At 35.7% G+C, this 13,176-nt stretch overlaps 1 protein-coding gene across 1 annotated transcript in view; it reads right to left on the bottom strand.

The window, feature by feature from the left end:
- The window catches only part of tspan2b (tetraspanin 2b), a 16,426-nt gene extending 6,269 nt beyond the window's left edge, over positions 1-10,157 (bottom strand). Inside the window, exons 1-2 of the mRNA XM_016513672.1 lie at positions 9,984-10,157; positions 1,824-1,923 (exon numbers count right to left, since the gene is read on the bottom strand). Coding sequence (XP_016369158.1) covers positions 1,824-1,923; positions 9,984-10,052 — 169 coding nt within the window. The 5' untranslated portion in view covers positions 10,053-10,157. The remainder of the gene's footprint in view (positions 1-1,823; positions 1,924-9,983) is intronic.
- Between the last annotated feature and the right edge of the window lie 3,019 nt (positions 10,158-13,176).

Raw genomic sequence — 13,176 nt, 5'->3', positions numbered from 1 at the left:
GCGACACACACGTCTCCCGGAAATACTGTAGAATTCAACCAATCCGATGAGGACTTCGAAACTCCTGAAGTGTTTATAATTTTGTGTGCGATATGCATCAGACGTTCAACCAACGGTCCGTGGGCATGATGTCCGAGGCTGAGACTACCCCTGCTAGATACTATACAAGGGTAATTGCATATAACACAACCTTTTTAAAACCACTAATATTAAAAAATGAAATGAAATAATATAAAATAAATTAAATTAAAGGGTTAGTTCACCCAAAAATAAAAATTTGCTGTTAATTTACTCACCCTCAGGCCATCCAATGCAGGTGACTTTTTTTCTTCATTAGAACAGTAGAAGAAAACCGTGGTCCGTGGGGACTCCTAAAATGCAATGTTCAGTTTCTTGCATAGACTAATTATTTACTTCATAAGACTGCAATATATATCCAGGGGCGTGTCTACATGGTGGCCAGGGGTGGCACCGGCCCCCCCTGAAATTTGGCTGGCCACCCCAGGTGCCCCCCCACCAGATGTCTTGCGATAGGCTCGCGCGAGGACGAATCTCTCCACTCTCACTTGTTTAGTGAGTGTACACGATGTATTATAACATACATCGTTCCGCAAACACAAGTCTTCTTCATCTGGGCTGATGAGAAACGACTGTGTGACTTTGTCACTGGGATCTTGCTGAGGCTTTGAGTCATGCTCGTTCACACTGGCTTCTCTTCACAGCTTTAAGTGCTAAAACCCACAGATGAGGGAGATGTCAGCGCCTAAAAACCAAGCTTGAAGAGGCTGTCTGAGGATACGAATATTTCCTGACACCGTGAAGTTTTGTTCTCTTCTGCATCCAGATTTGATCTTCTGTATCTCTCTCTCCTCCCAGGTTGAACTGTTGCTACAGCAAACCTGAAGCCTTGTGGTTTCCTCCATGTATGCACAACTTGAAATGTCACTTCCTGTTTTCAGAAACACCAGCCTCTGAAATGTACAAGAACTCGGTGTGTCTCACGAGGGCTGGGCAGAAGGCCGTGGAAACTGTGCCACTCTGAGTGGCCTCAGATGTTTCCATCCAGTACCAATAAACACTAGGTCTGTCTGACGCTGCTTTATTTCTGTTTTAAGGGCTACAGTGGGGTCCAAAACTCTGAAAGCACTAAATTAAATGCGTGTATTATTATTATTATTTTTTAAATTATTTTAATTTAATTCATATTTTTCAGAACTGCAGAATCCATAAAAATATCCTATTTATTTTTATATAATTGTACATCATTTTAAAACTCATTGATTAAATATATTAAATATATAATATATGGTTTTATATTAATTATAAATATTATTAAAATACTATAATTTCATTCATTTTGTAAATATTTTTGTAATATTTTTAACATAGCTTTTTTATTAAAAATATATTATCAGCATAACAATTTGAGTGAAAAGTTAATAATAATAAATAAGTTACATAACAGAAAATATAACAGATAAGAGAGAAAATCACTATAATCTACAATATTCCATGTTTTCCTGTCTGTCGTCCCTTTATTTCTGTTTTAAGAGATACAGTGGGAAACTACAAAATATTTGTTTTAATTAAAAAATAAAAAAAAATTACACATATATATATATATATATACACACATACATATATACAGGGTGTGATTTGTATATATATATATCACACCCCTATATAAAAATAGATATAAGACAAGAGACAGAAGTAAATCAGTATTTTTGGAGAACTGGATGCTTCCCTCTGAAACAAAATTAGACATACTGTCTGTAAGGCCTTGGAGAAATATTATGAAATATTATCAATTAATTACTTACCGATAAAGAAGGTATCAGGTCCGCCTTCTTCTAGAAGAGACACAGTATTTGGATCAAGTCTGAGCCAGAGGCCCACAGCCAGAACCAGCGAGCCCATCAACTGCAAAAACAACAGCGAAAGATCTTCAGAGGATCTCGTTTCAGATCCAAAGAACACAAAAGAGGACATTTTTGAAGAATCGTCATCACATAAAATCACTAAACAACACATCACATGTCGATATGTGCTAAATGACGTCAGCTCAAGTTCCAATTCCTCAAGATGAATTCATTTGACAAAAATGAATAAGAAAACACTGTCAGACCTTTATCTAAGGCCTGAAAAACTCAGTACTCTTAGTCTTCATTTTTTCCTGCAGTTATGGAGAGGTGGCACAGATATGTTCCACTCTGGCAGGATCCTTCCGCTCTTAAACCTGAGAAATGACAGCTGAAGGCCAAACCATGAAAGGAAAGCAGGCTGTAGAGTTCAGCCGCCATCACCATTAAACAAACTCTAATCACTGCTGACAAGGAAAGCAGACACTCATCTGTTAAAGCTCATTCAAAAGCCCTTTCGTTTGAGTATAGCTTGATGTGATTTAAAATTCCTTTCCCAGTTTTACACTTTTGGATTCCTGCCACCACTCAGGGCAATTTCTAGGGCCCTATTATAGTAATGATAGTACTACTACTATTAATACAATTATTATTAAAACATTATTTTTAAAGGAATATTTACCAGAAAAATTATGTACCAGAATTTATTTAGCAGAAAAATTTAAATACACAACACAGTACTTCTGGGGAAAAAAAAACATAAATATAAAAAGAATAAATTATTATTCTTTTTTATATAATCAATTATTTAGAGATGCTTTTGTTTATTAATATTTAATGAAACCATTAAAATGGAATTGCAAAAATTAATGGAAAACAGAGTTTGAAAAAAAAAAACATTTCCTAGGGCCTTAAAATGTCATTTTTGTTAGGCTAATTGTTTAATAAATCACAGTTTAATATTGTAAGTTTCATGATTTCAATTAATTACATTTTAATATAATTTAATCAACAGAGTCTAGAAAAATGTAGAAAAAAAAAAACCCCCTGAATCCAGAAAAATTAAAATGGAAACAACTGAAAAAATAAATAAATGAATAAATCAAACGGAATATGGGAAAAAATAAAATGGATTTCATAGGGCCCTGAATTTCTCCAATTTGGAGAGTGTAAAACATGTTAAAATGGGCTTTTGTGTAAAATCAACACCTCTGGGATTTCTCAGGTCTGAAGGGCAAAGATCATCTAAGGCGGTGAAAAACGATATTACATTAAATCGAAATCCACGAGGATGATGCAAGACGAGCGGCACTTTCCTCAGCCTCTCCTGTCTGCTACAGCTGCCATATAACACAACCCCCCGCGGGACAGCAAACACTCGGCAGTGTAACATCATCCCTCCCCTTCCTCCCTCTCCAGAGATCTCCTCCGGCATCAGCGGTTATCCCTGGGACAAAAGACCAGCACACTGCACTATACAGGACAATGATCAACTGTGTCTGCGCATGCGATTGAAACATATATTCATTATAACATAAATAAATATGTTGAGCAGCAAATCAGCATATTAGAATGATTTCTGAAGGATCATTGTGACACTGAAGACTGGAGTAATGTTGCTGAAAATTCAGCTTTACATCACATTTTACAATATATTCACATAGAAAACAGTTATTTAAAACTGTAATAATATTCCACAATATTACTGTTTTTATTGTATATTTGATCAAATAAACGCAGGATAAAAATATAAATTTACTTTAAAAAACATATAAATGAATCCCTATTGAAAAATAAGTATACTCAAATGTATTTCAAACATTTATTTCATGCTAAGTATACTACAAATACATTTACATATTAATATACTTACTGTAATAAAATGCTCTGCAATTGTATATTTAGTGTACTAAACTGATATACTTAAAGTCTGCTAAATTGGAACAACTAATTTTGTACTTAATGCACTTTGAAGTCCAACTAAAGATATACTGAAGTATATATGATTGTGCTAAAGAGGAACTACTGCAAGTATACTTCAGGTACACTTTAAATATCTTGCATTTAAAGACCGATATTATTCAAAGATCATACAATCCTCATCAAAAGTGACATTAAAACACTTTTTAAGTTTAATAATAAGAAATGTGGATTGTGCACATGTGATACTCCAAATAAAGTTTACTTATAATTTTTATATCAGTAAGTCTCGAGTTATATGTCAACAAATATGTTAATAGATTTGAACTATGCTTAGTATGAAATAAATGTATTACTTTTTTATTAGGGAAATAATTATGAATAATTATAAATAATTCTCAAATATTTAGTTTTAAATTTAAATACCATAGCAATGCATGCATAATAGTAAGAATAACAAATAAAAGAATAAGAAAGACGATTAAAAACGGGAAAAACATTTGAAATGAGCAAATGCCAGAATGCTAATGCGAGTCAGCTTTAGGCCGGTTTCCACTCTTATAAATTGCCTGTTGGGTCGCTTTTGGCTTTCTATTGTTATTTTACATACAGTACAGTATATGGAAAACATATTGGCTTTTTCAAGTTTATTGGGAGTTTTATGGTGTCCTTTTCTGAGCACATGTTTTTTTGTAATTTCCATAATTTCAGCAACAAATAGAGTTTTCATTTGTAGCAAAAACGAAACCGGCCATGATTAAACCAGCAGACTTTGCTTTGATGTTTCATGTTCTAAGTGACCATCTGAACACAATATAAACTCGAGCTCATGAGATCACATGTCTGCGTTCCCTAATGAAGAACCTACAGCTAACACCAAAACAACAATTCTAATGCTGGAAAAGAAGGAGGAGCGTTTCAGACGGAGTCGTTATGGAACAAGAAAAACACTATGAGGCTTTCATATAACAAAAAGAAAAAAGAAATAATCAAATCTAGAACATCAAGTGCCTGCACTTAAAGAAACACCCATCTACTGTACACACATAACGCCCAGAGACAGCAATACAGCATCCTACACTGAAAAAAAAATCATAAGTTGAGAAAACTCAAAACTTTTATGTAACCAGCTTCAGGACTTTTTTTTGAGTTTACAAAAATGAAGTAAAAAAAAAAACAGTTGTATCAATTTAATTAAACATTAGTTACATTAGTTAGATTTATTATTTAGGTTATTTAGATTTATCTCTATGTCCCTGAACAATTTTGTAGAAACTACACTAATGTTGACTTACCATAAAACATAACTTCTTTTAACAAAACGTATTCAAAATGTATTCTAATTCTGATTGATAAATATTTGCATGTGCAAATCCCCATTTTTTTTTTTACCAAAAACTAAAATTATTCAAGTGCAAGGGATTATGGGAGATCAGTGATCTTCTCAGCAGCGTGTTGGTGTGATCCTCCTCTCCAAACTTTTTAATATTTAATATTTTAAGTTGGCCTAAACATTGACTTTATTATATATTGTATTTATTTATTCAGTGCCAACTTTTTCTACATTAGATGATTCAATCGACCTTTAAAACAGAGTTTGTCTGACAAAATGGAAGTGGGATTTGTTTTACAGTGTAGTAAGCACTCAAAACACCCTATCAACCACACAGCAATACACACACACACACACACACACACACACACACACACACACAGACATGAAGTCATTCAAACGCCTAATGGTGTTTACCACAAAGCCACTCCTGTCCTGTTAGCATCAATTACAGGAGCATTATCATAACTTATGCACCTCTTCCTCTGCTAATGTGCCGTTCTTCTTTGGATCAAGTCTGTATGGTCAATAGACCAGCTGGTGATTAAGATAAACCACACCTGAGTGCAGTCCAGTCCAGTTTCATTTATAAAGCGCATACTAAAACTGATTTAGTGTACTAAACTGATATACTTAAAGTCTGCTAAATTGGAACAACTAATTTTGTACTTAATGCACTTTGAAGTCCAACTAAAGATATACTGAAGTATATATGATTGTGCTAAAGAGGAACTACTGCAAGCATACTTCAGGTACACTTTAAATATCTTGCATTTAAAGACCGATATTATTCAAAGATCATACAATCCTCATCAAAAGTGACATTAAAACACTTTTTAAGTTTAATAATAAGAAATGTGGATTGTGCACATGTGATACTCCAAATAAAGTTTACTTATAATTTTTATATCAGTAAGTCTCGAGTTATATGTCAACAAATATGTTAATAGATTTGAACTATGCTTAGTATGAAATAAATGTATTACTTTTTTATTAGGGAAATAATTATGAATAATTATAAATAATTCTCAAATATTTAGTTTTAAATTTAAATACCATAGCAATGCATGCATAATAGTAAGAATAACAAATAAAAGAATAAGAAAGACGATTAAAAACGGGAAAAACATTTGAAATGAGCAAATGCCAGAATGCTAATGCGAGTCAGCTTTAGGCCGGTTTCCACTCTTATAAATTGCCTGTTGGGTCGCTTTTGGCTTTCTATTGTTATTTTACATACAGTACAGTATATGGAAAACATATTGGCTTTTTCAAGTTTATTGGGAGTTTTATGGTGTCCTTTTCTGAGCACATGTTTTTTTGTAATTTCCATAATTTCAGCAACAAATAGAGTTTTCATTTGTAGCAAAAACGAAACCGGCCATGATTAAACCAGCAGACTTTGCTTTGATGTTTCATGTTCTAAGTGACCATCTGAACACAATATAAACTCGAGCTCATGAGATCACATGTCTGCGTTCCCTAATGAAGAACCTACAGCTAACACCAAAACAACAATTCTAATGCTGGAAAAGAAGGAGGAGCGTTTCAGACGGAGTCGTTATGGAACAAGAAAAACACTATGAGGCTTTCATATAACAAAAAGAAAAAAGAAATAATCAAATCTAGAACATCAAGTGCCTGCACTTAAAGAAACACCCATCTACTGTACACACATAACGCCCAGAGACAGCAATACACACACACACACACACACACACACACACACACACACACACACACAGACATGAAGTCATTCAAACGCCTAATGGTGTTTACCACAAAGCCACTCCTGTCCTGTTAGCATCAATTACAGGAGCATTATCATAACTTATGCACCTCTTCCTCTGCTAATGTGCCGTTCTTCTTTGGATCAAGTCTGTATGGTCAATAGACCAGCTGGTGATTAAGATAAACCACACCTGAGTGCAGTCCAGTCCAGTTTCATTTATAAAGCGCATACTAAAACTGCAGAAGTGGCACATAGTGCTGTACAACATGTTTTCTGATGTTAAAATACTTTATTCCACCCAACCTCGATACACAGTGTGTGTTTATTTCCAGTAAAACGTGGATTTGTTCTAGACATCTAGACACACCAACTCTGGCAGCATTTGAACATTATTTTGCAAATTAGTTATACTGGAGCTAACTGGTTACCCAAAACAGCATGGAAGCAGTAGAGCCAAAAACTATACTGTTTCCTTTTTACCTGAGGTTCGCCATCCACATTATTCCTGTCACAGTAAGGGGGTCATACAGTTTGCTTGTCACTTCACTTGTCTTTCACGACAGTTTGCAACTCTGACCTCGCTCTTTTATGCCTTCCTGTCTGCTGTGCCCCTGACAGTACAGATGTACAATCTGACAGCATTATTAATAATTACTGAGGCTCTCTGATTTAACACACATCATGGGAGTACGATTCACTCTCAACAGAATAGATCATCCAAGACAAGACATATCTGTTTGGATTTATGGGTAAAGCATACACAGAATGAATGAATGAATCAGTCAATCAATCAATCTTCTTCCAGTAAAATATAATTTAAAATACAAATATATGATAATCACAAACAGCCACTGCATACTAAACGCCGTCAGTCAGAGAACATGAATGATAATACCTGCGACTGCGAGATTAATGTGGCTCTAAACAGGTCAGAGATCATTATCCTGTACAATGTCCTAACTGTTCCCGTTTTCCATGGCTGAGCTGCCAGGTTATGAGGGAGAGGTTTACGCTGAGAAAAAAAAAAAACTGTTCCTGTGACTGTTCTGACACTATTTAGGTTTTTGTTTCAAACTGAACAAAGCAGAGCTCCCATGCAGAGATTTCTCTGGTTAAACACTCACTTTTTTTTTTGATCAAATTCATCCTTTAATGTATCGGTATGAGCATTCCAGCTACATTTTGAGGAGAAGCAGAGATTGATAAAACAAAATTTAAAGGGTATTCAACTCAGCCATGAACATTTTCAGCTCTTCTGTTGGATAAAATACAGGTGCTGATCAAATAACTGTTGTATCACTTAAACCAAGATGTTTTTGACCAAGAATTTGTGCGAAAAGAAAAAAGAAATAATCAAATCTAGAACATCAAGTGCCTGCACTTAAAGAAACACCCATCTACTGTACACACATAACGCCCAGAGACAGCAATACACACACACACACACACACACACACACACACACACACACACACACAGACATGAAGTCATTCAAACGCCTAATGGTGTTTACCACAAAGCCACTCCTGACCTGTTAGCATCAATTACAGGAGCATTATCATACCTTATGCACCTCTTCCTCTGCTAATGTGCCGTTCTTCTTTGGATCAAGTCTGTATGGTCAATAGACCAGCTGGTGATTAAGATAAACCACACCTGAGTGCAGTCCAGTCCAGTTTCATTTATAAAGCGCATACTAAAACTGCAGAAGTGGCACATAGTGCTGTACAACATGTTTTCTGATGTTAAAATACTTTATTCCACCCAACCTCGATACACAGTGTGTGTTTATTTCCAGTAAAACGTGGATTTGTTCTAGACATCTAGACACACCAACTCTGGCAGCATTTGAACATTATTTTGCAAATTAGTTATACTGGAGCTAACTGGTTACCCAAAACAGCATGGAAGCAGTAGAGCCAAAAACTATACTGTTTCCTTTTTACCTGAGGTTCGCCATCCACATTATTCCTGTCACAGTAAGGGGGTCATACAGTTTGCTTGTCACTTCACTTGTCTTTCACGACAGTTTGCAACTCTGACCTCGCTCTTTTATGCCTTCCTGTCTGCTGTGCCCCTGACAGTACAGATGTACAATCTGACAGCATTATTAATAATTACTGAGGCTCTCTGATTTAACACACATCATGGGAGTACGATTCACTCTCAACAGAATAGATCATCCAAGACAAGACATATCTGTTTGGATTTATGGGTAAAGCATACACAGAATGAATGAATGAATCAGTCAATCAATCAATCATCTTCCAGTAAAATATAATTTAAAATACAAATATATGATAATCACAAACAGCCACTGCATACTAAACGCCGTCAGTCAGAGAACATGAATGATAATACCTGCGACTGCGAGATTAATGTGGCTCTAAACAGGTCAGAGATCATTATCCTGTACAATGTCCTAACTGTTCCCGTTTTCCATGGCTGAGCTGCCAGGTTATGAGGGAGAGGTTTACGCTGAGAAAAAAAAAAAACTGTTCCTGTGACTGTTCTGACACTATTTAGGTTTTTGTTTCAAACTGAACAAAGCAGAGCTCCCATGCAGAGATTTCTCTGGTTAAACACTCACTTTTTTTTTTGATCAAATTCATCCTTTAATGTATCGGTATGAGCATTCCAGCTACATTTTGAGGAGAAGCAGAGATTGATAAAACAAAATTTAAAGGGTATTCAACTCAGCCATGAACATTTTCAGCTCTTCTGTTGGATAAAATACAGGTGCTGATCAAATAACTGTTGTGGTTACTGGACTAATCAATGAACGAATTTGAACAAAACTTCTCAGTGAACGGATTCAAAAGATTCAGTCAGTGGAGTGAATCAAAAACACGCAGTGCTACAGAGCGCTAGTGTCCGGCTGCTGCCCTCCAAACAAACACACGATGAAGGAAAAAGGGGCGGATTTTCCCCAGTGGAAAATCTGATTTGAGTGGTACAGCAGTGACTTCAAGCCTGCCTCCAGACCTTTAAATTCCTTCATAAAGTGCGTAAACACTACAACACACACAACGAATAAATGACTCGCAAAGTACACGCAAAACTGACTCCACATTGCACAATATACTAAAACACCACACATGATAGCATGCAAATACAACACAAATGCATTGCTTACCCAGAATATAAAGTTGAACACGAAGAGGAGATATTTCACACATTTCATCCCGCCTTCAACTTTGCCCATGGTGAAAGTATAATTTGACCCCGTCAAATTCTTTCAAAACAGTCCGGCTTATGGTGTAAAATGGTGTAAGATGCTGTTGCACTGCACGAGCTCTGTCAACATCTGCACTAGTAGCAGCGGCAGCGGCTGATCGCTTCAGTCCCGCCCCACTGAATAATGTGTGAGGGGTAACACGAGGGGGGTTCGGGACGGGCAATGGTCCATCCGCGCTCCGCACAGTGGCTTCTTTCATGGGACCGCGCAATCCCAGACAAAACAGAGAAAACTTTTAAAGGCTATTTTGTTTAATGGAGAATTACAGAGCACAAGCAAATAAATATTCAGAAACATTTCACAATAAACATTTTCACTCTTAAAATAATTTCTAAATTAAAGTAAATATGAAAAATCGTATCATGAAACATTTTTTCTTCAAAAAATATTCTTCAGATATTTGTCATAGGATTACTTTTGAATTATTATTATTTATTTGTTAAGTTAAAAAGTATTACATTTCAAAACAGTGGCTACATGTTGCTACAGTGCCAAATCAGAAAGGTCTATCTGTGTAATTTAATATTGTTTTCTCCCAATTTTCTGCAGCTTTAAAAGTGTAATTTGTAAGACTATTTTTAAATGGATATTCCTACATATTCTCTGTTTGTTCATGTTTCCCTTTTTTCCCTTTCACCTTATTTCTTGTCCCCAAATATTCCTTTAATCAGCATACATATCGCATTGCATAATTATAAAGTATGCATATTCTACAATTAGTTTTTTTATTCATTAACCTCCCTAGTAATCTGTAAAAAATAAAACAGCATGCACATCCGTTTTAGTGTATGTGCATAAGAAGAGTTCAGAGTTATTGTGCAAAGCAATTCTTAAATTCCAGTCATATCCTGTCAGCTGTAGCAATTGTAGTGTTTTTAGGAAGTGTTGCATCTCAGTGTGTACACTTTCAGCCTGCTTTAAAATGTTATGGCAAAACAGTATAATGCACACAATTAGATTTGATCATGATTTATCCATGTTGTTCTGGAAATCTGACCTGCTTGAGATGATCAATAGTTTAAACGGTCATGTTTAAAATTACAACATGGGTAGCACTTTTTGTCAAGCAGAAGAAAAGCCTTTTGGGGTGTGCAGTATTACCACTATGCTGCCACCATTACAAAACATGTCTTTGCACAAAAATGATCAGCATTGCTTTGGTCTTAGTTACTTTTGACTGCACAAAAAGAAAATGATTTGAAATGGAAAATAAATGCATAAGCCACACAGACTTTTCCTAATGATTTTTGGCATAAAAGAAAAATCAATAATTTTGATACAATGTATTTTTGGCTATTGCTACAAATATACCCCAGTGATTTAAGACTGGTTTTGTGGTCAAGGGTCACATATAATCATGTAGTACAGAATGAAATTAATATCTGGAATTTATTATTATTTTTTTCAAATTAGCCATCTGTATTTTTCTGCATTGACAGAGAAGGTGGGTGAAATTGTGTTTACTGTTTCCAGTTACAGATTAATGGCGGATACGTCAGAGTTCATTAGATTATATCTCTCATTAGATTACTGTGTGTATGTGACCCTTCCGTGACACATGTCCGTGCTATTTTTGATCAAAGCAGCCAGGGGCCTGCAGAGTGTCTTGGTTAATTTACCTTCATTACCAAACGAGCCGGGCAGTCCCTAATCCAATCACAGAACAACTGTAATTTGTCTTTCAAAGCTCATATGTCTCAGTTTAAAACATTTAAGCATAGATTTTTTTAATATAGACCTAGTCAGGTAGACTGCATATTGAATTTTATGCAGACAAAAACAAGGCTGTGAGGGACAGACTAACAGTCTATGCACCGTATATGTACAAGATCACATTTTCACAATTTTCGAAACTGTTTTATGGAGTTCTTGTCTTTTGGAAAGACTGGCATGTTGTTAAATAACAGTAGAAATTTTGGAATTTTTACAACAGTTACGTCAGTGAATTTGATTTGTCAAGCATCGTTGCAAGACAGACTTGTCTGTGTTTGGTGTTCCAGTCGAATTGTGAGAATCTTTCAAGAAGACTGTCCCAGGTATGGAAAATGCCAAAACTAAATAAAAAAAAAGTACCATTAACACACACTAAATCCACACTCTCCAAAACGGCACCCTAGGGTGATGCGAAGGAGAAGAATTGTCGGATAAAGTCTTTATTTTTGTTTTCTTTGTGCACAAAAGTATTCTCGTAGCTTCATAACATTACGGTTGAACCACTGATGGCACATGGACCATTTTAATGATGTCCTTGCTACCTTTCTGGGCCTTGAACGTGTCTGTTGTGTTGCTGTCAATGGAGGGTCAGAAAGCTCTCGGATTTCATCAAAAATATCTTAATTTGTGTTCTGAAGATGAACGGAGGTCTTACGGGTTTGGAACGACACGAGGGTGAGTAATTACTGACAGAATTTTCATTTTTGGGTGAACTATCCCTTTATTGTTGCAACGCTCTTAATAATATAAAGCCTCTCTATAATCATCAATGGTTCCATGAAGAACCTACAACATCCATGAAACCTTTTCAATGTACAAACGTTTCTTTATAATGGAAAAAAGGTTCTTTATATTATTAAAAAGTTCTTTACACTAAGGAAATTATGGTTTTCCTTACTTATTTTCATACTTGTTTACAGCCCTGCTAATAGGTGTGTGCTAGTCAATATTGCTTTAATAACATGTTGTTTTATTTAGAGGACAAATATATCATTCATTGTCACACACATCTCAGCCCCCATCCCAATAATCCAGAGGTCAATGTGGCATCTGTCTGTCATCCTAAAGAATAAAAACATTAAGTACATTTAAAAACACAAGGTATCTCCTAAAATCACTGACCACTCACGGTTGTTCTGTAGGTCCCACAGAAGTCTACTTACTTCCTTTGAGATCGCTCATCCTAGAGTATGCTGGGGACGTATCCTGGCAACAGAAAAGCCATATCCTGGCAACCGCAGTGAGAGGGAGCGTGAGGGAGAGAGGGAAGACAGAGGGCAACGGTGGAGCTCCTCCTTTAAGATTCACAGAAGAACAGACAATTAGCCATTAAGAGCTCTGCCTTTATTTCTGTAACAGAAGATCCCAGAATACATTA

The sequence above is a fragment of the Sinocyclocheilus rhinocerous genome, unplaced genomic scaffold (assembly GCF_001515625.1).
Source record: "Sinocyclocheilus rhinocerous isolate Xijiao unplaced genomic scaffold, SAMN03320098_v1.1 scaffold776, whole genome shotgun sequence".
NCBI classification, from domain to species: Eukaryota; Metazoa; Chordata; class Actinopteri; order Cypriniformes; family Cyprinidae; genus Sinocyclocheilus; species Sinocyclocheilus rhinocerous.
Note: the sequence above shows the minus strand (reverse complement) of the source record. Positions and strands in the feature narration are given on the sequence as shown.